Below are 22,274 nucleotides of genomic sequence, written 5' to 3'. Positions count from 1 at the left end.
GGAACCTGCTTCTCCCTCTTGTCCCTGCTTGTGTTCACTCACTTACTCTCTCTAATAAATAAAATCTTGAAAGAAAAAAATATTTCAGTGAGTGAGCTGGAGAGCGCATGCACAGGGATGTGGGAGGGCAGCAGGAGAGGGAGAGTCCCAAGCAGACTCCCCATTGAGCATGGAGGCCAACATGGGGCTCAATCCTAAGACCTTGAGATCATGACTAGAGTCAAAACCAGGAGTCAGATCCTTAACTGAATGACCCACCCAGGCATCCTTTTTTTTTTTTTTTTTTTTTTTAATTTCATTGAGCATTTACTAGGAGTTAGTTGCAGGAGCAAGTGCCTGTCGAATGAAATTTTTTAAAGTTTTAATTTAAATTCTAGTGTTACCATACAGTGTAATATTAGTTTCAGGTGTACAATATAGTGATTCAGCACTTCCATACCTCCCCTGGTGCTCATCACAAGTGCACTCATGACTCCCCATCCCCTTTTTCCCCACCCCCCACCCCCTCACCCACCTCCCCTGTGGTGACCATCAGTGTATTCTCTATAGTTGAGTCCGTTCCTTGGTTTGCCTTTTTTGTCCCTTTGTTCATTTGTTTCACCACATATGAGTGAGATCATATATTTATCTTTCTCTTACTGTACTTAGCATAATACCCTCTAGCTCCATCCATGTCATTGTGAATGGCAAGATTTCATTCTTTTTTGATGGTTGAGTAATATTCTGTTGTGTACATAACCATTATTATCCATTCATCAGTGGAGAGACACTTGGGCTACTTCCATAACTTGGCCATCATGGATAATGCTGCTATAAACATCAGGGTGCATATATCCCTTTGCATTCTTTGGGTAATTACCTAGTAGTGCAATTGCTGAATTGTAGAATGACTCTATTTTTAAATTTTGTGACCCCTCCATACTGTTTTCCAGAGTGGCTACACCAGTTTGCAGTCCCACTAACAGTAACACAAGGGTTGGGGCACGTGGATGACTTCGTCAGTTAAGCATCTACCTTTGGCTCAGGTCAGGATCCCAGAGCCCTGGGATTGAGCCCTGTGTCAAGCTCCTTGTTCAGTGAGGAGCCTGCACTCCCTCTGCTTTTCCCCAGCTTGTACTCTGTCACTCAAATAAATAAATAAAATCTTAAAAAGAAAACAAAAAACAGTGCATGAAGGTTTCCCTTTCTCTACACCCTCACCAACACTGGTTGTTCCTTGTGTTGATTTTAGCCATTCTCACAGGTGGGAGGTGATATCACATTGTAGTTTCAATTTGCATTTCCTTGATGATAATTGACGTTGAACATCTTTTCACGTTTGTTGACCATCTGTATGTCTTCTTTGAAGAAATGTCTATCCATGTCTTCTGCCTATTTTTTAAATTAGATTGTTCGTGGGGTGTTAAGTTGTATCTGTTCTTTATATATTTTGGATACTAACCCTTTGTCAAATATGTCATTTGCAAATATCTTCTCCCATTCCATAGGTTGCCTTTTAGTTTTATTGACTGTTTCCTTAGCCATGTGAAAGCTTTTTATTTTGATGAAGTCCCAATAGTTTATTTTTGCTTTTGTTTCCTTTGCCTCAGGAGACATATCTAAAAAGAAGTTGCTACAGGCAACTTAATGTCAGAGAACTTACTGTGTCTCCTCTGGGATTTTTGTTTTTTGGGTCTCACTTTTAGGTCTTTAACCCATTCTGATTTATTTTTGTGTGTGGTGTAAGAAGGTAGCCCAGTTTTATTCTTTTGCATGTTACTGTCCAGTCTTCCCATTTGTTAAAGACGCTGTCTTCTTTTCCATTGATTGCTCTTTCCTTCTCTGTCGAAGATTAATTGACCATATAGTTGTAGATTTACTTCTGGGTTCTCTACTCTGTTCCACTGATCTATGTGTCTGTTTTTGTGCCAGGACCACACTGCTTTGTTCACTATAACTTTGTGATATAACTTTGAAGTCTGAAATTGTAATGCCTCCAATTTTGTTTGCCTTTTCAAGGTGGCTCTGGCTATTTGGGATCTTTTGTGGTTCCATACAAATTTTAGGATTAAGTTGTTGTTGTTGTTGTTTTTAGATACGGTAATTAACTACAGAACCTACTTGTTTCAGATTCTGTGTCCCCCTCATTGAGTTAGAACATAAAAACCAATGTATGTAACCCTAACCAAACATTGATAACTTTTTATCTACTATGTAACATTAAAGGCCCACAAAAAGATATAAAGAATACAATACCCACCTCCCTGGTTAAGAAAGAAAATCTTATCACCATAGTCAAATTCCCTTTGTGAACCATGCCTGAACATAGCCATAGACACTCCAGGGAGGTGGGAGCCAACAGCTCCACTTGTCATGTGACAGAGCCACACACTTCTAGATACTTTCTCACAGCACATGTGCAGAGCTCAACAACTCCATCTTCCATGTCTGTCTCAGTGGCAGCATACCATATGTAATCTTCCACACCATGGTGAGATATTTGTCTACAATGACTTGTATAGTAATCATATATTTTCGCTAATGCATCCCAACTTTAACTGATCACAATCTATTTACCTATTCTGCAGGTGACAGAGGCTTAGGTCTGCTACAAACACAGATGCTATGACGTTTCTGCACAAGCGTCCTAGTGTTTGTAGCTAAAACTTGTTCTGGAGTACATATGCAAAAGGGGATTACCTGTCCCAGGTATAAGCATATTGACCTCAACAGATGCTGCCCGCCTGCCTCCTTCCCCCTCTCATCAGCACAGTGGAAAGGTGTAAGCTTTCTCTGGGCCTCACATCTCTCTAAAGCTCATGACTTTTTTCCATGAAATAGAATGAAAAGTTATTTCATTATGGTTATAATTTGCAATACAATTGAAGAATCTCTTCCATACTTATGAAGCTTGCCAGTGTTTCCTCTATGAACTGCCTGATTATCTCTTTTACCCACGTGTATTAGATTATTTGCCTTTTTCTTAATGAAAATGCCAAATACAGATTTTAAAAAAATGTACACAGAATGATCAAACTAGATAGGCTGAAACCCTAAAAATACCTTTCAGAAGAATCAAAGTTATATTCAAACCACCACCTACCAATTTATAACCACTAGATGAATTCACTGGATGTTAAATATTTTGTGGCTCAAAGCTCTACTGACTGAAAAAGAATAATACATAGTAGTTCCCAGAACCCAAATGTCAGAGAGAAACATTTTAGAAGCTTGGTTGACCTTTGTTAATACCTGGAAATGCTACCGACTCTAAGGGATTTGAACATAATCTAATATTTGTCCTCAGAATGTACTTGCCTCTTAAAATATTAAACTGTTAACCAACATCCTATAAATGTGTTATAATGTCCTTAATAACAGCTTTCCTACTATCTAGGATTAATAAAGTTTTAATTGGAAATGATTAAGAAAGCCCAATCGTGTTTGAAGATTTCTTTTCCACTGGTATTAAGCTGTTCCTTATGTGAGGGTTTCAGGCCACCCAAATGCAAGGTAACACTTTGCATGACTTTTAACAACAAACAAGGTATAACCATAACCCAGAAAATGAATGTCTGCATCTCATTTGCTCACATAGCATCATTTACTGAGCACCTTTCTGTATATTAGACCTTGAGAATACAGAGAAGCACAGTCTGTGCCAACTACAAGTTTACAGTGAATGGAAGAGAGGCAGCACACCCATTGAATGCACTGTGGGGTACACTTAGAGGTCCAAGCTTAGTGTCCTAAGTGTAGTTCTAAAGCACTGACATGAATACATTTTGTGGAAATGCTTCCAGAATCACCTTTATAAAATACAGTCTGAGTTCTGACTATCCCAGACAAGTTTTCTCTTCTTTAGAAGCTAGGATTCTGTGGGGAAATTCAGCCCGCTGGTCCTTATGATGGTGAATCATCACTCAAGGAGGTTTAGCTCTGCAAATATAGCTACAACCACTCAGAGCTACATCTGTTCAAAGATGTAATAATGCTGGTTTGGTTATAAAGTATGAACTGGTTTTCCTGCAGCGCTCACAAGCTGGTTCTGGGAAATTTCATGTGCAGGACTTCTCACTGACTAAACCCTGCTGATGACAAGTGGAAGTTGTCATGTAGCAAGGCCAAGTACATCCCTAACTCCAGGGGCATTTCTTTTTTTTTTTTTTTTCTTTTTTTTTTGGTTTTTTTAAAGCAGACTGTCAGGTCCATCTCAGGACTACTGAAACAGGTTCTGCATTTTTTTTAAAGATTTTATTTATTTATTCATGAGAGACAGAGAGAGAGAGAGAGGCAGAGACATAGGCAGAGGGAGAAGCAGGCCTCATGCAGGGAGCCTGACGTGGGACTTGTGATCCCGGGACCCTGGGGTCACGCCCTGGGCTGAAGGTGGCACTAAACCGCTGAGCCACCCAGGGGTCCCCAGGGGCATTTCTATAATCTTCCACCTCTAGGTGCCTGGGCACGAAACACCTTTGCAAATTTACTGTTCTCTCCGGCCTTCCCTGACTATAAACACCATATACTCCCAGGGCCCTGAACTATGAAAGGTACTGGGTCAATAGCCTATGGTTGGCACAGAGTAAACATAGTCCATTCACAGAGCATGCAGCTCAACCCCAAATCTGGGGATAGTGTTGCACTGAGAACCAGCAGTCTTCGTTCAGGAATGTGGATAAACCCTCCCTGGAAACCTCCTGGTCTCCTCTCCAGCTGGGCCTCCAGGAAACCCATCAACAACATCTCCAACAGGTCTGACCCTAAGCAGCAGCTAGAACAAGCTGCTAAGAGGTCTCTCATGGTCTGCTCGATAGGGTTGGTAAAATCATAATGAAGAACAGGCAATGAGAAACAATTAATGAGAAAATTAAAGACAAAAAACAGGGGGTACTTAGAAAGGCTGGGGTTAACCTGATTCCCAAAATTCAGATCTCCCACATGAAACAAAAAGTTTCTTTGTCCAGCCTCAGGTGTCAAAGACCAGGGCAACAGCGGTGCATGTTACAGCAGTAGGGAAAAATACCAGGAGAGGATCAGGGTCCACCATACCAGGCTCAGCATCAGCATGAGACACAATGGCCCTCTGCAACCCAAGGTTGGAGTGCAGCCCCAGACACAGCAGAGACCTTGCCAACGCCAAATGCTGTGCGCATGCCTGGGTGACCTGTGGCTGGGGGTGGAGAGCAAGGACTGATGCCAGTGGTGACAGGGAAGCTCCTGACATGGCACATCCTGACTGCTGGGTAAGAACTAGAAGTGCATGGAGAAGAAGCAGACAGGGGCTTGCTATCAGCTGGTGGCACTGAACTTGGCGGATGGAGCCTGGCCTAGGGCTCGTCCGGGCTGTCCACAGGTTCCTGAGGGGCTATTTGTGAATGGAGAAGTGCTCACAGAGAGTGTAGCCCTAGCTGGTGTGGTAGGAAGGTGACCCCCTTGGAGGCCTGGAGGCCAAGGCTTATGAGATACACCACTGCAGCAGACAGCAGTCCAGCCGTCCTGCTGGCAGCACAAAGCACCTCAAGAGGCCCAGCATCAGCTGGTGTGTCTGGCCACCAGATATTGGAAGTTTCTAGATTTGGAGAGTGTTCCCCAAAAGCAAGCAGATAAACCAGGGCAATTGGGAAATTATAAAGCCCAAGGGGACAGAACAGTGAAAGAACTCACTGAGGCTGAGCCACAAGAATGTCCCACTTGTCACCCTGTGGGTGTGTGCCACCAAAGAAATGGCCCTGGATCACACAGCAGAATCAAATCTATTACAAGGCTGCTGGCCCATGGGGACTTCAAGAGGAAGCAAAAGGAACCTGGTACCATGAGCCACCCTTTACCCTGGGAAATGTGTCATGTCATGTCATGGTAAACCCCAGGCTGCCCAAACTCTAGCAGAGACAGAAAATGGGCCCCAGTGAAGGTTGTCATAGCACAGCTGGGAGGTAAAGGGCTGAAGAGGAGCCAGTAGAGAGGGAGAATTTGAAAATGCTGAAGCAAGAGATGACAACTCACTGAGCAAAACCCCAGGGGACAGCTAATCAAAACCAGAGGTGCCAGGACCACTCACCCAAGAGTCCCAGAAGACCACAGGTTCCTCTGACACATGTAAGACGAAAGGGAGGATGGGAAGGTACCAATGAGGCAGCCACGATGAGTAAGCTCACACTCACACCCCCAGCGCTCCCTGGGGAACAGGAAGGAAAGCCTCTGCCGGGAGCCCACCTGCAGAGGACGGAGGAACAGCAAAGTGGCTAAGGTCAGAGTCTGAAGTCTGGCATTGCCACTGTGAGGACCAGAGTGGAGGGCAATGAGGACATGGAGAGGGCTCTGACAGGGGCTTCAGGCCAGGAGAGGGTCAAATGGCATGGATGCACTGGGAACCACCTTGTCCAGCATCACTGGGTAGCCCTGGATGCAGCAAAGGAGAAGGCCAATGGCTGGTCCAAGGCTGCAGGAGCGGGAAACAGTGGTGAGGGATCTGAGACTGCCGACAGGCAAACAGAAACCCTGGTGTAATCCACAATTGGGTCCAGGTGAGCTAGACAAAACGGGAAGCCGGGGAGGTCGGCAGGATGGTCAGGAGAGAAGACTGGTGAGCAGGAGCTCTCAGCAGGTTTAAGGGAGTGACAAGGACAAGGTACACAGAGAACATGCACCTATGAGCGGCAGTGAGGTCTGCCATTTCAGAGGCTGAACAAAGGCCAGGGTGTGGCCGCAAGACTAGATTATTCACTGTGTAGAGCTCCCATCCCTGGACCCGAGAAAGGCAAGCAATCCTGACATCAGAGTATTGAAGAATCAACCACAAACATGATCAAGTCATTCAAGACAGCAGGGAATGTCATACAGGAGAAGCCAAAACCCCAGTGCTTGCTCAGTGGACAAGGGAGAGTAAGGGTGGACGGGGAGACATCTGGCTGCTTGAATTCTGAAGAAGGAAAAAGTTTTATATGAACTAGAAGAGAAATGGCCCCTTTTAAAAATGGACTTTAAAAATGAAAGCTAGGGGACCCTAGGGTGGTGCAATTGGTGAAGTGTTTGCCGTTGGCTCAGGTCATTATCTCAGGGTCCTAAGATAGAGCCCCACACTGGGCTCCCTGCTCAGTGAGGAGACTGCTTCTCCTTCTCCTCCTCTGCCCTTCCCCCACTCATCCACAGGCACACTCTCTGTCTCCAAGAAATAAATAAAACCCTTAAAAAAAATGAAAACTACAACTTTCAGTTTCCAGTTCTACATGTTCAGGAGCTCAGTACGCTGAAAGTCCTCCCCTCTTAGATCCCAAGGAGAAGGGAGCACACAGGGAAAACTGCTGCCCCAAGACAAGAAAGACAGGTGAGTACAGGGGGTCACAGCTTATTGGAGCAGGGGGTTATGAATAGACGTCACCGCAGGAGCACGAGCAGGGACAGGAAACCTGAGCTGGACTGGTGAACCACCAGAGGCTCAGTGTAGACAAGTGTGAGAACTAACACATCCAGGAGGACCCAGTCACAGAAGCCTCCACAGTAGTGTGACACATACCTCCAGGAGCCCAACCAGGCTTCTAGAGCAGATATAGGGGGAAAGCACCCACAGTGAAACATACCCAGGTGTCTGTTCTTCCCAACGAGGCCTGCCCTCAGTGGAAACCAGTCAACCAGAGCCTAACTGACCTAGGGAAAGGAAATAACCAACACCAGCTCACTCCAGCCATCCTCTTCCACATAAGGGCAGCAGGGGAAGGAAAAAACTGAGAAACTCTTGAGAAGACGCGTTGGCTCACTGGAAGCCTGAGCCCTGATCAGAGGACTACAGAACGCGTCCCTCCCCGCCAACACCTCACCACCATGGTACTAAAGGTTATTTACAGCAGTTCCTTCGACTCAGGTCATCGTGTCTGGCTATCGAGAAAAAAAAATCACAAGGCAAAAGGCTAAAAAACACATTTGCAGCCAGAGCAAGAGACAGAAGCAGACATGGCTGACATGTTGGAATGATCAGCCCAGGAATTCAAAACCACTCTGACGCATGTGCAAGGGCTCCAATGGATAAAGCAGACAGCAGGCAAGAACAGACGGGAAAACGTAAACAGAGACATGGAAAGAACCAGAAAGAAACAGAAATGAAGAATGCCTTTGATGGGCTTCTTAGTAGACTGGACATGGGTGAGAAAGTATCTCTGATGCTCTCTGATTTATTGGCAGAAACCCACAAAACTGAAATGCAAAGGGAACAAAGACAAAAATTAGAACAGGACACCTGAGGAGCAGAAATAATGACTGAGGCTCCACTAAACTACTGTAAGACACCAAACCACAGACCAGGAGGCTCAGAGAGCACCACCCAGGTCAGTGCAAAAATCAGTACATCCAGGCCCATCATTTCTAAACTGCAGAAAATAAGAGATGAAGAAAAAATCCTGAATGAGGCCAAAGGGGAAAAACAAAACAAAACAAAACCCTTACCTACACAGGGCCACAGGCAAGGATTACATCAGCTTCTCCTCAGAAGCCATGTGAGGAAAGGAGAGAGAAAGAGAGATTTAAAGTGTTGAGAGATGGATCCCTGGGTGGCTCAGTGGTTTAGTGCCTGCCTTTGGCCCAGGGCGCAATCCTGGAGACCCGGGATCGAATCCCATGTCGGGCTCCCGGTACATGGAGCCTGCCTATGTCTCTGCCTCTTTCTCTCTCTCTCTCTCTCTGTGTGACTATCATAAATAAATTAAAAAATTAAAAAACAAATAAAGTGTTGAGAGAGAAAAAATAAAAAACCTAGAATTCTGCACCCAGTGAAATTATCTTTTAAAAAATGAAGGAGAAATGAAGACTTTCTTAGACAAATAATAATTGGAATTTGTTGCCAGTAGACCTGCCTTGCAAGAAATGTTTTAAAGCTCTTTAGAAAAAAGGAACATAAGTCAGAACCCAAATCTACTTTTAAAAAGGAAGAGTATGGAAAAAGAAGTGAAGGAAAAGTGAAAACTTGATTCTTACTTGATCCATCAGCAGTTCATTTAAAATAACAGCCACGACAGCAGTCGATGATCACAGCTTACAGAATGGACACGAGGCCTGGGAGGGAGGAATCAGGGTGACCACATGACCACAAGGCACTCCTACCACCTGGGAGCTGATACGGTGTTTTTTGAAAGTGGAATTGGATTAGTTGTACATGTACTGCAAGCTGTTGGGCAACAACCAAAAAAAGTTAAGAAGGTGGTATAAGCTGACATGCTAAAAAAGGAGAGAAAATGGAACCATTTAAAATGCTCAATTAGGGACGCCTGGGTGGCTCAGCAGTTGAGCGCCTGCCTTCGGCCCAGGGCATAATCCTGAAGTCTGGAGATCAAGTCCCGCATCAGGCTCCCGTGTGGAGCCTGCTTCTCCCTCTGCCTGTGTCTCTGCCTCTCTCTGTGTGTCTCTCATGAATAAATAAATAAAATATTTTTTAAAAATAAAATGCTCAATTAAAATCATGAAAGGCAGAAAAAGAGTAGAAGACAAAACAGGACAAAGACCAATGACAACAAATAAAGAACAGTCAGGAGTATAGTAGACAGCAGTCCAACTATCAGTAATACTGTGACCGGCAATGGTCCAGATGCATCTACCGAAGGACTGACATCAGAGCCAATCAAAAGACACGGCTCAACTATACATAGTCTACAGGAATCCCACTTTAAATATAAACATAAATATATATTAAAAGTGGGGCACCTGGGTGGTTAAGTCAGTTAAGCATCCAACTCTTGGTTTCATCTCAGGTCATGATCTCAGGATTGTCAGACCGAGCCCTGTATTGGGCTCCGCGCTGGGCATGGAGCCTGCTTAAGATTTTCTCTTGCTTTGTCCCTCCTCCCCCCTTTAAAAAAATATAGATTAAAAGTAAATGGATGGAGGAAGAAATACCATGTTAACACTAATTGAAAGAAAGTAAGAGCAGCTATGTTAACTTCAGACACAGTAACTTTAGAACAAAGGATGTTACCAGGAATAAAGAATGGTATTACATAATGACAAGAGGGTCGATCCTCCCTCCACACAGGAAGCCTGCTTCTCCCTCTGCCTATGTTTCTCTCTCTCTCTCTCTCTCTGTGTGTGTGTGTCTCTCACGAATAAGTACCTAAAATCTTTCTTTACAAAAAAGTATAGGGGATCCCTGAGTGGCTCAGCGGTTTGGCATCTGCCTTTGGTCCAGGACTTGATCCTGGAGCCCTGGGATCAAGTCCCGCGTCGGGCTCCCTGCATGAAGCCTGCTTCTCCCTCTGCCCATGTCTCTGCCTGCCTCTCTCTCTCTCTCTCTCTCTCTCTCTCTCTCTATCATGAATAAATAAATAAAATCTTTTTTTAAAAAAGTATAAATACAATTATACACCATGACCAAGCGGCATTTATCCCAGGTATGCAAGGCTGGTTCAATTTGAAAATCAATTAATGTAATCCATCACATCAACAGACTAAAATGAAAAATCACAAAATCATATCAAGAGATCCAGAAAAACGCATTTGATAAAACCCAACATCCATTCATGACAAAAACTTTCAGTAGACTAGGAATAGTTTGTTGGACAAACTTGATAAACTAATTTCAGCTCAGGACATGATCTCAGGGCTATGAGACTGAACCCCATAATGGGCTCCATGCTAGGCATGGAGCTGCCATGGAGAGGAGAGGAGAGGAGAGGAGAGGAGAGGTCAAGATAAGAAAGGAATGAAAGAAAGATAAATTGGGGCATCTGGGAGGCACAGTTGGTTCAGCATCTGATTCTCGGTTGCAGATCAGATCATGATCTCAGGGTCAAGATATTGAGCCCCGCATCAGGCTCTGAGCTTTGGGAGGGAGGGAGTCTGCTTTTTTCTCCTGCTGCCCGCCACCCCCTGCCCCCGGTTTACAAACATACATGCACATGCGCCCATGTGTACACTCTCTCAAATAAATAAATAAATATTTTAAAAATAGGTATACAGATTGAGAAGGAAGAAATAAAACTTTGTTCACAGATGATGTTTAATTGTCTATGTAGAGAATCTAAAAGAATCAACCACAAAAACCTAGAACTAATAAGATTATACCAAGGCTTCAGGGTACCAGGTAACTATACAAAAGTCAACTACTTTCCTATATACCAACAATGTACAAGTAGAATTTAAAATTAAAAATGCAATACCATTCACATTAGCACCCCCTAAAAATTAAATACTCAGGTACATATTTAACAAGACATGCATACGATCTGTATGAAGAAAACTATAAAACTCTGAGGAATTAAACCAAAGAACTAAATAAATGGAAGACAGAAAGAAAAACAGGAAGGGAAGGGAAGGAAGACAGATTGGAGCCTCTGGATGGCACAGTTGGTTGGTTAAGCATCTGACTCTTGGTTTCAGCTCAGGTCGTGAGATCGAGGCTTGTGTCAGGCTCCAAGCTGAGTGCTGGAGTGTCTCTCTCCCTCTGCCCCTCCTCACTCATTCTCTCTCTCTAATAAATAAATAACTACTTAAAAAAAAAAAAAAAGGATAGATAGCTTGATTCCACTTTCATGGATAGGAAGACTCAATCTTGTCAAAGTGTCGGCTCTTCCCAACTTGATCTATAGGTTCAGTGCAGTCCCAATCCAAATCCCAGCAAGTTCTTTTATGTATATTGACAAACTGATTCTAAGTTTATACGGAGAGGGAATAAACCCATAATAGTCAACACGGTATTGAAGGAGAATATAGTTATAGGACCAACCTACCTGAGTTCAAGACTCACCATAAAGCTATAATGATCAAAACAGTGTGATACTGGTGACAGAAGAGACAAACAGATCAACAGAACAGAATACAGCTCAGTGATAGACCCACACACATATAGTTAACGGATCCTTAACAAAGAAACAAAGGCAACAAAAGGGAGCAAAGAGAGTATCTTCAACAAGTGGCACTAGAACTGGATGTACACACACACACACACACACACACACGAATCTAGACACAAACCTTACATGCTTTACAAAAATCAACTCAAAGTGAATCACAGACGTAAATGTAAAATGCAAAACTATAAAGCTCCCAGGAAATAATACAGGAGAACATCTACGACCCATACGGTGATGCCTTCTGTAGACACAACACCAAGATCTGTGGGGAAAAAAATAACTGATAAGCTGGACTTCATTCAAATTAAAAACTTCTGTTCTGTGAAAGACCATGTCAGGAAACTAAGAAGACAAGTCACAGCATGAAAGAAAGTATTTGCAAAAGACACATCTGTTAAAGGAATATTATTCAAAATATACAAAGAACTCTCAAAACTCAAAGCCACAAGAAGACATGGAGGGACTGTGAGTGCATGTGACCAAGTGACAGAGGAAGCCAGTGTGAGAAGGCTGCATACTGTGCGATTCTAGCTACATGACTCTGGAAGACACACAACTGTGGGGACAGTGAAGGGTCAGGGGTGGCCTGGGGTTGAGGGAGGGAAGAGACCAACCGGCAGAACATGACAGATCTGCAGGGCAGTGATAACACTCTGTATGGTACTACACTCATGAACGGTATGTTATGACACATCAGTTCAAATCGACGGAATACGCAACCCTAAGAGTAAACGTAAAGCATGGTCTTTGGGTGATTACGGGATTATGATGTGTCAACATAGGTTCATTGTTGGCAAAAACAAAACAAAACATTCTGGTGAGTGATGTTGATAGTGGAAAAGGCAATGCATGTGTGGGGGTAAAGAGTATATAGAAAATCTCTGTATCTTCCTCTAAATTTTGTTGTGAAACTAAAACTGCTCCAAAAAAATTTAATCTTTTTTTTGTCTTTCTTTAATTTATATCATCACTGTTTTTTAATTTAAATTTAATTAGCCAACATCTAGTAGTACATCATTAGTTTCAGAGGCAGAGTTCACATGCTGAGATCCCAAGTGAGGTCTGAGGAGAACAGTCCATACATGGGCTCTGCTCCCTGTCAAATGGAAAAGCCAAGAAAGCAAGCAAACATCTCTGAACCCAAGTGTGCCCATCTCCCACTGCAGGCCAAGGACTTCCTCAGATGCAAAGGCACAGAGCTCCATGTGCTGGAATCACAAAGACAGAGACGAGACGCAGCCCCCAACAAAGCCTTGCCTCGGAAGTGCAGCAGGGCGCTGACTGGCCCCATAAACACTGACTTTGTACAGACCACAGAAGCGAGACAGACAATGATGTAATATCCAGAACACATCCAAAGCGAGTCATGAAAATTACAACCCAAAAGAAAACAAGCAACAGACATGAACAGGTAATTCACAGGGGAAAAAACTGTTATGAACATGTGCAAAGAGTGTCAACTTCACTGGTAATATCCATCTAGAGACAGGCAGACAGATGGATGTACACAACACAAGCATTCTTTATAAGACGGTAAAAAATAACGAAGCACTGAGGAGGTTGTGGGAGACCCAGAATACCACTGCCGTGTGGGTGGAAGTGCACACTTTGGAGACCCATTTGGCATCTTACCCAACCTGAAAGTGTTATTCCTTCCTTCTCAAATATCACACTTTAGGGACAGCTCCTGGAGAAGCACTCACACAGGTTAGCAAGGAGATCTCTGCCACAGATGTTCTGCACACTGTTACATGTGACAAGTAAAACCTGAATGTAAACTAGTGTCCAGGGGATCCCTCGGTGGCTCAGCGGTTTAGCACCTGCCTTCAGCCCAGGGAGTGATCCTGGAGACCCCGGATCGAGTCCCGCATCGGGCTCCCTGCATGGAGCCTGCTTCTCCCTCTGCCCGTGTCTCTGCCTGCCTCTCTCTCTCTCTCTGCCTCTCAGAAATAAATAAATAAAATCTTAAAAATAAACAAACAAACAAACAAACTAGTGTCCATCAGTCAGGGATAATTCATGTTACGCCTCCTTTAATGCAAAATATTTAAAAGAAATTAACAGAAATTAATTATTTGATTTAATCTAATTAGATTAGATCCACAATGTGTAAAAACATACATAAAACTATATGAGCTATATGTTATGGTGTATTACAGATTGCTCATGGACATGTATTTGTGTGTACAAAAAATAAGAATAGACTCGAGAATCTGGTTCCAGATAAGATGGGAAAAAACACACCCCACCCTCTTGTTCCCACTGAATGCAGCCCTGAATTCTGAACGGAATACAGGGAGCAGCTACATGAAGCCCCTGAAGAGTAAACAGTAGCAGGCAGCCTGGGAAGTAGTCCAGAAGTCTAAGAACCAGCAGCCCCACAGCAAGTTTACCACTCAGCCCCGAAGCCCAGGAGTAGCACTGGCTCGCACAGAGCATGCACCAGGAGAGCAGTAGAAAGGGACTCTGCGGCAAGAAGGGCACCTACGTCACCCCCACTGTGTGGGAAGGAAATCTCCCTCACCTCTGGAAGCTGCAGAAGCACAGGACAGAGCAGGGCACATGCCAGCACTCCAGGTGAGGGGCTGGCAGGGGGCCCTGGGTGACTAACAAGTACCAAGCACACTGTGGGGAGTTAAGAGATCATGCAGGTGACCCCACAAGGCTGCTGAGAACCCCTGGCCTCACGTCAAGCTGGGCATGTGTGATTCTCACCACAAAGAGCACATCCCAGCCCAAGAAGTAAATTGGCAGTGGTGACCCAGGTCTCTCGGGCTGGCACAGATGGCGCAGGGGAGGGGCAGAGCCCACTGTACAGCAAAGGCTTTCTGAAACTGGAAGTGACACTGGAAGCACAATGGCTACTCTGAGCCTGTGACCTGGACCCAACCAGGCTGACTGCCTCATCAAACAAAAACATCAGCCTTTTTCACAGTTCAAACATGATCCAGGGGCTCAAATGTCCACGATACAACCCAGAATTACTCAGCCCACGAAGAGATGGGAAAAATCCCAACTCACATGGGAAAAGAGACACCTGCCCAAGATGTCAATATCTGACAAAGACTTTAAAGAAGCTATTATTATAAGCAATCTTCCAAGGAGGAAACCAGCCAGTCAGAATGAACAGTGTGGTAGGCAGAGGCCTAAAATGGCCAACATCTCCTGCCCTAATCCCCAGGGCTGGACACAGAACATAACCCCCTGGCTGTGCTAAGTTATATGGTAGGGAGTCATTGCAAACGTAACTGAGGTTACTAATCAGGTGAGTTCACCAAAAGGGAGTTTATCCTGTGATGCCTAACCCAAACCCATGAGCCTATCAAAAGCAGAGCCTTTTTTCCAGCTGGTAGCAGAAAAGAAAGTCCAAGAGTTTCCAAATGGAAGAAGGATTCAGTGGGCGGTTGGAGCTGGAAGATGGGTGGCTCCTATGATCAGAAACTCAATCAACCCAGAAGCTAAGCAAGCCCCACATGACAGCCAGCGAGGAAACACGGCCTCAGGCTGGATCTGCTAGCAACTGGAATGTGCCTGCAAGCACAGTTTTGCCCAGAATCTCTGGAGACGAACCCAGCATGGACAACCCCTCGATCTCAGCCATGCAAAACCCTAGTCAGAGAACCCAGGTGAGAGCCCCCACACCCTGAGACTTCCCACCTGCAGAACTGTGAAGGAGGTGTTTGTCAGCCACTAGGTTTGCTACCCAGTAGAAACTGAACACAGATTTTGTTATGTGGAAGCAGGATGCCGTTATAACAAATACCTGTAAGTTTGCTTTCAGCTAACTAATATAACCTAAGTGTCATATAATAGCATTTCGGACTCACTGATTGCTCTAAGGTGAGAACATTCTTTTTGTTTCTTACTATTTTTCTAAAATAGTACTGAATAAAGAGTGCATCCCGCAATTCTCCAGGTAATGTATTTCTTCTATTTTTTTTTTTAGAACTATTACCAAATTAACTGTGTTTACTTGAAAAAGAAGCCCAATCAGCAAATTCTAACTAATAAGTAAACAAACATGAACTTTTTAATATCATCCACCGTACACTTTGAGTTTGGTACACTGTCCTGGCTTCAAGTCTCCCAGAAGCTGCAGTATGGTGTCCAACAGCACCCGACTTGAGTTAACCAAGAATTCTCGACCACATGCTATGGCAGCAACATCTGCAACAAAAAGATAAAACAAAGCATCAAAATCAATGTTAACTTCAGAGTTCAGAAAACCTTGCCTGAGTATTTTTTTTCTGCCTGAGTATTTTTTGCTATTTTTCTCCTAACAGACCTAATGAAAACACAGAATAGCCCACAAGGTACCATCAAACAGTGTCATCCACAGAGCTGACAGCCCAGAGAGAGTAACTGACAACCACAACAGTTACTAGGACGCTGAGTAATGTCCTCTGTGATTAGCAGATGCCTCGGGAGCAGAATAGAGCACGGAATCTAAATTTGTCTGCAACCTGACCACAGCACAGCAGATGGATACCATGCTCCAGAATAGTGGATTAAACAGCTATGGGTAGTCAGGGTTCAAGCAGAAGGTGGATGCATATTACTTTATCTGGGACCAAAGACACTAAAATCCACTTTCAATCCTGGGAGAGAAATCCTTAATGACTTTGAACCACAATAGTAAATTAAAATCATGAGATCAAAAAAGAATATGAACACTAATCCTGAAAAGGCTCTTTTTCTAAATTTTACGTTCTATTATGGGTCAGCAAGTATCATGTTTCTTCATGCCTGAGGGCCTGAAAAGCCAGCATGGAGATCAGACCAGGTAATCCCACTTGCTCCCATGGGACACTGCTGCCGCTAATACAGGCTCTATCAATGCTACCAAACACCCGTAAGGTTATAGCAATGCTCCAAGTGTATTTATGTGCATGTTGGTAAGACTTTTCTTTAGCTGGGTCTAACAATAAAGCATGATTCACAGGAACTAAAATTCCTAACTCAGAGGAGCAGGCCAAACTGGAAGAAAAGCAGGGCGGCGGCAGCCTTTTCATCCTCCGGATTTCAACAGGAATGCTTCCAGGAGTTCACAGGTCAACCTGGTATCTGCTGTGTGTGTGATCCTCGTAGATACCCTTTACAAGTTTAAGGAACTTTTCTTCAACTTTCAGTTTGCTAATAATTATCAAGAATGGAGGATGAATTTTATCACTTACTAGTTCTGTCTTTTATTAATTATAATTTGATGGCAAAATATAAACTTTTATCTATGCTACCAGACTAAATTTATGAAATCAATGCTCAGCATGCCTATTTATTTTTGACTATCTGGACTGAGAAGAATAAAAAGAGGTATATTAAGTCCCTTAAACCTAACAGATTTTTTTCCCGCTTCTGTTTGCCTTTCCAGCAAATTTTGCCTCATAAATCAGTGCTGTGTTATTTGGTATATAATTTCACAACAGCTATAATTTTACTGAAGATGGGACCCTTCACTGACATGATCTTACCTTCTTTGTTCAATGAACTTGAACCTGATACTTATATTTTCTAGTATATGACACACTGTAATTTTAAGAAAGAAACACTTGCAGGGAAACTTAACCTTTAAGCATTTGGCATCAAAACTCATAAAAGTCATTTTAAGGCAGTTTTTCAGAGGAAAGCCTTCTTCCTGTAACTACAGCAGACCACCTCCTGGAAACCCCACAGAAAAACCTACATTTAGCTCCATCCTTTAGTAGCCAGCTTCCAGAGATGACTTCTCCACAAATCATGCCTCCAGCAAGCAAACCCTGGACCGGTCCCTGTCCCGTGACTCAAGTGTGACAGCAGAATGCACTGGAACTAACACTATGACTTTCAAGGCAAGGTGGGAAGGAGCCTGATGGCTACTACCTTGGTCTCCTGCCACTTTCTCTAGAAGCCCAGAGTCACTAAGAAACAAACCTAACTATCCTGAGGCTGCCATGGTGCAGAGACCACAGTAAGAGGATACAGTGAGAAGCCCTGAGACTACGTGAGGGGAGAGGGCCTCCACCAGGCCCCCGCTGTTCCAGCCCTCCATACTCTGAGACACCCCAGCTGAGGCCCCACATGCTGCAGAGCAGCAGCAAGTCACCCCTGCCAAGCCCTGAGCAAACTGCAAGAGCATAAGCAAAGTAAGTGACCATCCCAGTTTAAAGACCTCAAGTTCAAGTGGTTTGTTACCATAGAGAACAGGACATCACTAAAGTATCACTGAAGAAAAAGTTACAGAGTAAAAAACCTACTGTATCTCAACAGGCAACAGCACCCAACAAAACACAACAAAAACGCAACATGGTACAGGTAAATAAAGTCCTATACCATGTGTCCCATAATCAGATAGCAAATGCCAAGCCTATAGTTCACTGCGTATCAATAAATAAAGAGAAAACTACAAAGTAAAATAAATATGACTAAATTCCTGCATCCCCCTATTCATCCATCTGTTTGGAACACTTAGGAGGCAACTCCAAGATGATCAAGGATTGCCAAAAAATGTACTTATGTTTTCTAGGTTTATTTTTCTTTAAAATTTTTACAGATATTTCTATAAGTTACCACAGTAATTATATAATTTAAGAAATGAATCTGGTGTCAGTTATGTGTGGTTAAAGATACAAAGAATTGAGGAGCACTCGCTGGCTCAGTCACAAGAAGATGCAACTCTTGATCTCAGGGTCATGAGTTCAAGCCCCAGATTGGGAGAAGAGATTACTTTTAAAAGAACATTGGGGGACGCCTGGGTGGTCCCCCAAGGAGAAGTCTGCTTCTCCCTCTCCCTGCTCATGCTCTCTCTCAAATAAATAAATAAAATCTTTACAAAAAAAAAAAAAAACAAAACAGTAAGATCCCACTTCATGCTCACTTGGGCATGGCCACAATCAAAAAGTTAGTTAAAAAAATACTGATGAGTACCTGGAGCAACCTGATGCCCTCAGACACTGCTGGTAGGAATGGAAGATAGTCCGACAAGCCCTCAAGTGGTTAAAGCCATATGATCATCTGACCCAGCAAGTCCACCCCTACTGCACATCCAAGAGAAATGAAAACACATGTCCACACAAAAGTTTGTACACAAATGTTCACAGCATCATTATTCATTATAACAAACCAACAGAAACAACCCAAACATCCATCAGTTGATAAATGAATAAATGGGTAGAGCCGTACAGCCATACAAAGGAACGACATGGACACACCTCGAAACCACCACCCTAAGAGAAAGCAGCCAGGCACTGAGGACCACATACTCTCTGTTTCGACCATATGAAATGCCAAGAACAGGCAAATCCAGAGGCAGAAAGCCAATCAGTGGTTGCCCACAGCTTGGGGAACAGCAGTATTGAGGAGTGATGGCTCAGGTTAGCGGGGTTTCTTCCTTATCAGGGTGATAAAAATGATTCAAAATGGACTGTGGAAATGGAGGCACAACCCTATGAATATATTAAAGCCATCAAAGTGTCATACTTTAAATTGGCGAATTGCAGAGTGCATTATTTTATCTCAGTAAAGTTGTTTAAAAATAAATTAACAACAACAGTAACAACAGGGTTACAATTTACACGTTCAATACATTAGTCTCTACTGCTCATCCTGGATCTGTTTTCTATGAACATCTCATCTGCAGCATGAACGCTACAGCATATTATAAATAATACACACAGAAGACTATACTTTCAGGGATCATTTCTATAGTTTGTAAATAATACATACCAAATTTTCTGAATTAACAAGACCTCTGTGTTATTGGACCAAATCAAACATGTCAGAACCATACCCGTGGAATGCAGAAACAAAATATGTCTTCAATGATCCTAAAATATCTTTTAACAATTACATCTAATATCACAGATTATCGTAAATCTTTCTGTATATGTACCTGAAAAGTTAAGTTCATGATCTAGAAAGCTAGGGAAAGCTGACTGTCTCCAGGAGATACTCGACAATATCTGGAGACATTTTCGATTGTCACACTCAGCAGGCTGCTACTGGCCTCTCTAATGGGTAGAGTCTAGAGTTGTTAAACTCCTACAACACACAGGAAGGCCCCCACAGTGGAAAATTCTAGTGCTGAGGCTGAAAAGTGATGCTCTAACCAGGTTACCTCAACGACAGGGCATGCATCAACGACCCCTGCCTCTCAGAACCTGTCTCATGATCCAGAGCTTGTCTCAGAGCAATTGCCACTCAGCCAAATTTGATAGTCTGCAGGCCTGAACTAGGATCACCTTTTAGCCAGATGGCACCACACACAGTATCATCCCAATCACTAACTAGAAATACCAGCACTTCTCTTCTAGTCAATTAAGTAATCATGAAACGGTGCTCCTCCCTCCTTCTCATATGACATTAGGTCAATGGAACACCCTCAACCCAGCCCCCTTAGTCCACCTGTCTGATGACAGAGAACCTCCTGGTTATCTCTCTAGTTAACAACTGTCCATGTCAGAAGAGAACGGAGGAAGGACGCTCCTGCCCAGACCCTGCCTTAGTGCTGCTTATTGCTGGGTCCTCTTCCACCAGGGGAAGGGGCGATTCTGAGCTGCTTATCAAGTCATGTGAGTCATGGTTTCAGAGTGTCTGTCTCCTTCTAGTGCTTCCAGTTACATCTATTGCCTAAGTCTTAAATGATTCTGTTTGGCTATTGTCCTGACAGCTGATTCAATAAATGATTCAGACACAGAACCAAGATAAAATGACGGTGATCACTGCTCACACTGGAAATCAGCTCTCTACAAGCCAACCTCGCCTTTCAAGAGGTCCAACAACAGTGGTGAGGATCTAGACAAGAGGATCTGATGATTGCTCTTAGATCTCCACCACCTCCAACACCACCAAAGATACACACACACACATACAGAAAAAGATGGACTGTCCTGAAGACACAGGAAAAAGTAGCCATCACAGAGTAAAATGGCACAGCTGCTGTGGAAAATGGTCTGGCGGTTTCTCAGAAAGTGGAGCACAGAGCTATCACGTGATCTAGCAGTTCCATGCCTAGGTACATGCCCAAGAGAACCAAAAATATACATTCACACAGAAACTTATCCACGAATGTTCACAGCAGCATCACCTGTAAGAGCCAAAAAGTAGAAACCACCTAAATGCCCATCCACGGACTCTTCACTGCGGACTCGGACTGGGTGACACAAAATCATATGTAGGTCAAGGTACAAAACTGGCCCCTTTTTCTTCCACACACACAACCACTCAAGCCTAGGGTTAGAGCAGACCTCAGGCACCAAGAGTCTTCTTAGGAGATGAAACTGAGGGCCACAGACATAAGAACACAGGGCTGGTCAAAGGCAAAAGCTGAACTGGACACTGTGCCTCAACTTCCAGCCCATCTTCTCTCTCACACTGCTTGTCTGAAGTAGAGGTGATGGTCACGGACACAAGGGTGCTTTGCTATCACTTCTCAGGAGCTCTTATGTCCATGAGAGACAAACTGGATCCAATTCTGCCTATAAATTACTAACAATCAGGTAGCCTGAGTGGCTCAGCAGTTTAGCACCACCTTCGGCCCAGGGCCTGATGCTGGAGACCCGGGATGGAGTCCCATGTCAGGCTCCCTGAATGGAGCCTGCTTCTCCCTCTGCCTATGTCTCTGCCTCTCTCTCTCTCTCTCTCTTTCTCTCTCTCCATATCTCTCATGAATAAATAAAATCTTTAAAAAAAATAAAAATAAAAATAAATAAAAATATGGGATGCCTGGGTGGCTCAGTGGTTGAGCACCTGCCCCTGGCTCAGGGTGCGATCCTGGAGACCCAGGATCAAGCCCCACATCAGGCTCCCTGCCTGGAGCCTGCTTCTCCCTCTGCCTACGTCTCTGCCTCTCTCTCATTGTGTCTCTCATGAATAAATAAATAAAACCTTAAATAAATAAATAAATAAATAGATAGATAGATAGATAAATAAATAAATAAATATTACCAACAATCAAAAAGCAATTTTGATTCTTTAATTATTATGTAATATTGTTTGAATGAATAAACCAAGAATTAAGATGCAAGGAGTACAATTATAACTGTCGAATAATAAAAAAGCAAAGAAAGTAGTTACAACTAGAGCAATAAGTTTTTTCCTTGCAAGCTAAGCAAGTTCGTCCCCCAGGACTGTGATAACAATTGGCCATCTATATTTGTACTCCTATAAAAGTTACTGAGGGGCGCCTGGGTGGCTGAGTGGCTAAGCATCTGCCTTCGGCTTAGGTCATGATCCCAGGGTCCTGGGATGGAGCCCATCCGGCTCCCTGCTCAGCAAGGAGCCTGTTTCTCCCTTTCTCCTCTGTCCCTTCTCCCTGCTCGTGCTCTCTCTCAAATCACTAAATAAAATCTTAGACCTACACCTCCATTCTTTAAAAGGGGTGAAGGAGATAATATGCAAAATCACAACTTATCTTGGACATTATCAGAGAGCTGATGCCAGAGATCAACCCACTACTGTAAAATCAGAAAAGGCAGGTGCTCCAAAGAGAGA

General features: G+C 43.6%; 1 protein-coding gene across 4 annotated transcripts in view; it reads right to left on the bottom strand.

Moving 5' to 3' along the window:
- The window catches only part of HSF2BP (heat shock transcription factor 2 binding protein), a 108,892-nt gene that overhangs the window by 50,743 nt on the left and 35,875 nt on the right, over positions 1 to 22,274 (bottom strand). For all 4 annotated transcript variants that reach the window (XR_011997488.1, XM_072739429.1, XM_072739428.1 and 1 more), the window contains exon 7: positions 15,860 to 15,977. Coding sequence is in view for 3 of the 4 variants with exons in the window: in XM_072739429.1 (XP_072595530.1) it covers positions 15,860 to 15,977 (118 nt within the window). In the remaining variant the exon portion in view is untranslated. The remainder of the gene's footprint in view (positions 1 to 15,859; positions 15,978 to 22,274) is intronic.

This window comes from Vulpes vulpes, chromosome 15 (genome assembly GCF_048418805.1).
Source record: "Vulpes vulpes isolate BD-2025 chromosome 15, VulVul3, whole genome shotgun sequence".
Lineage (NCBI taxonomy): Eukaryota > Metazoa > Chordata > Mammalia > Carnivora > Canidae > Vulpes > Vulpes vulpes.
Note: the sequence above shows the minus strand (reverse complement) of the source record. Positions and strands in the feature narration are given on the sequence as shown.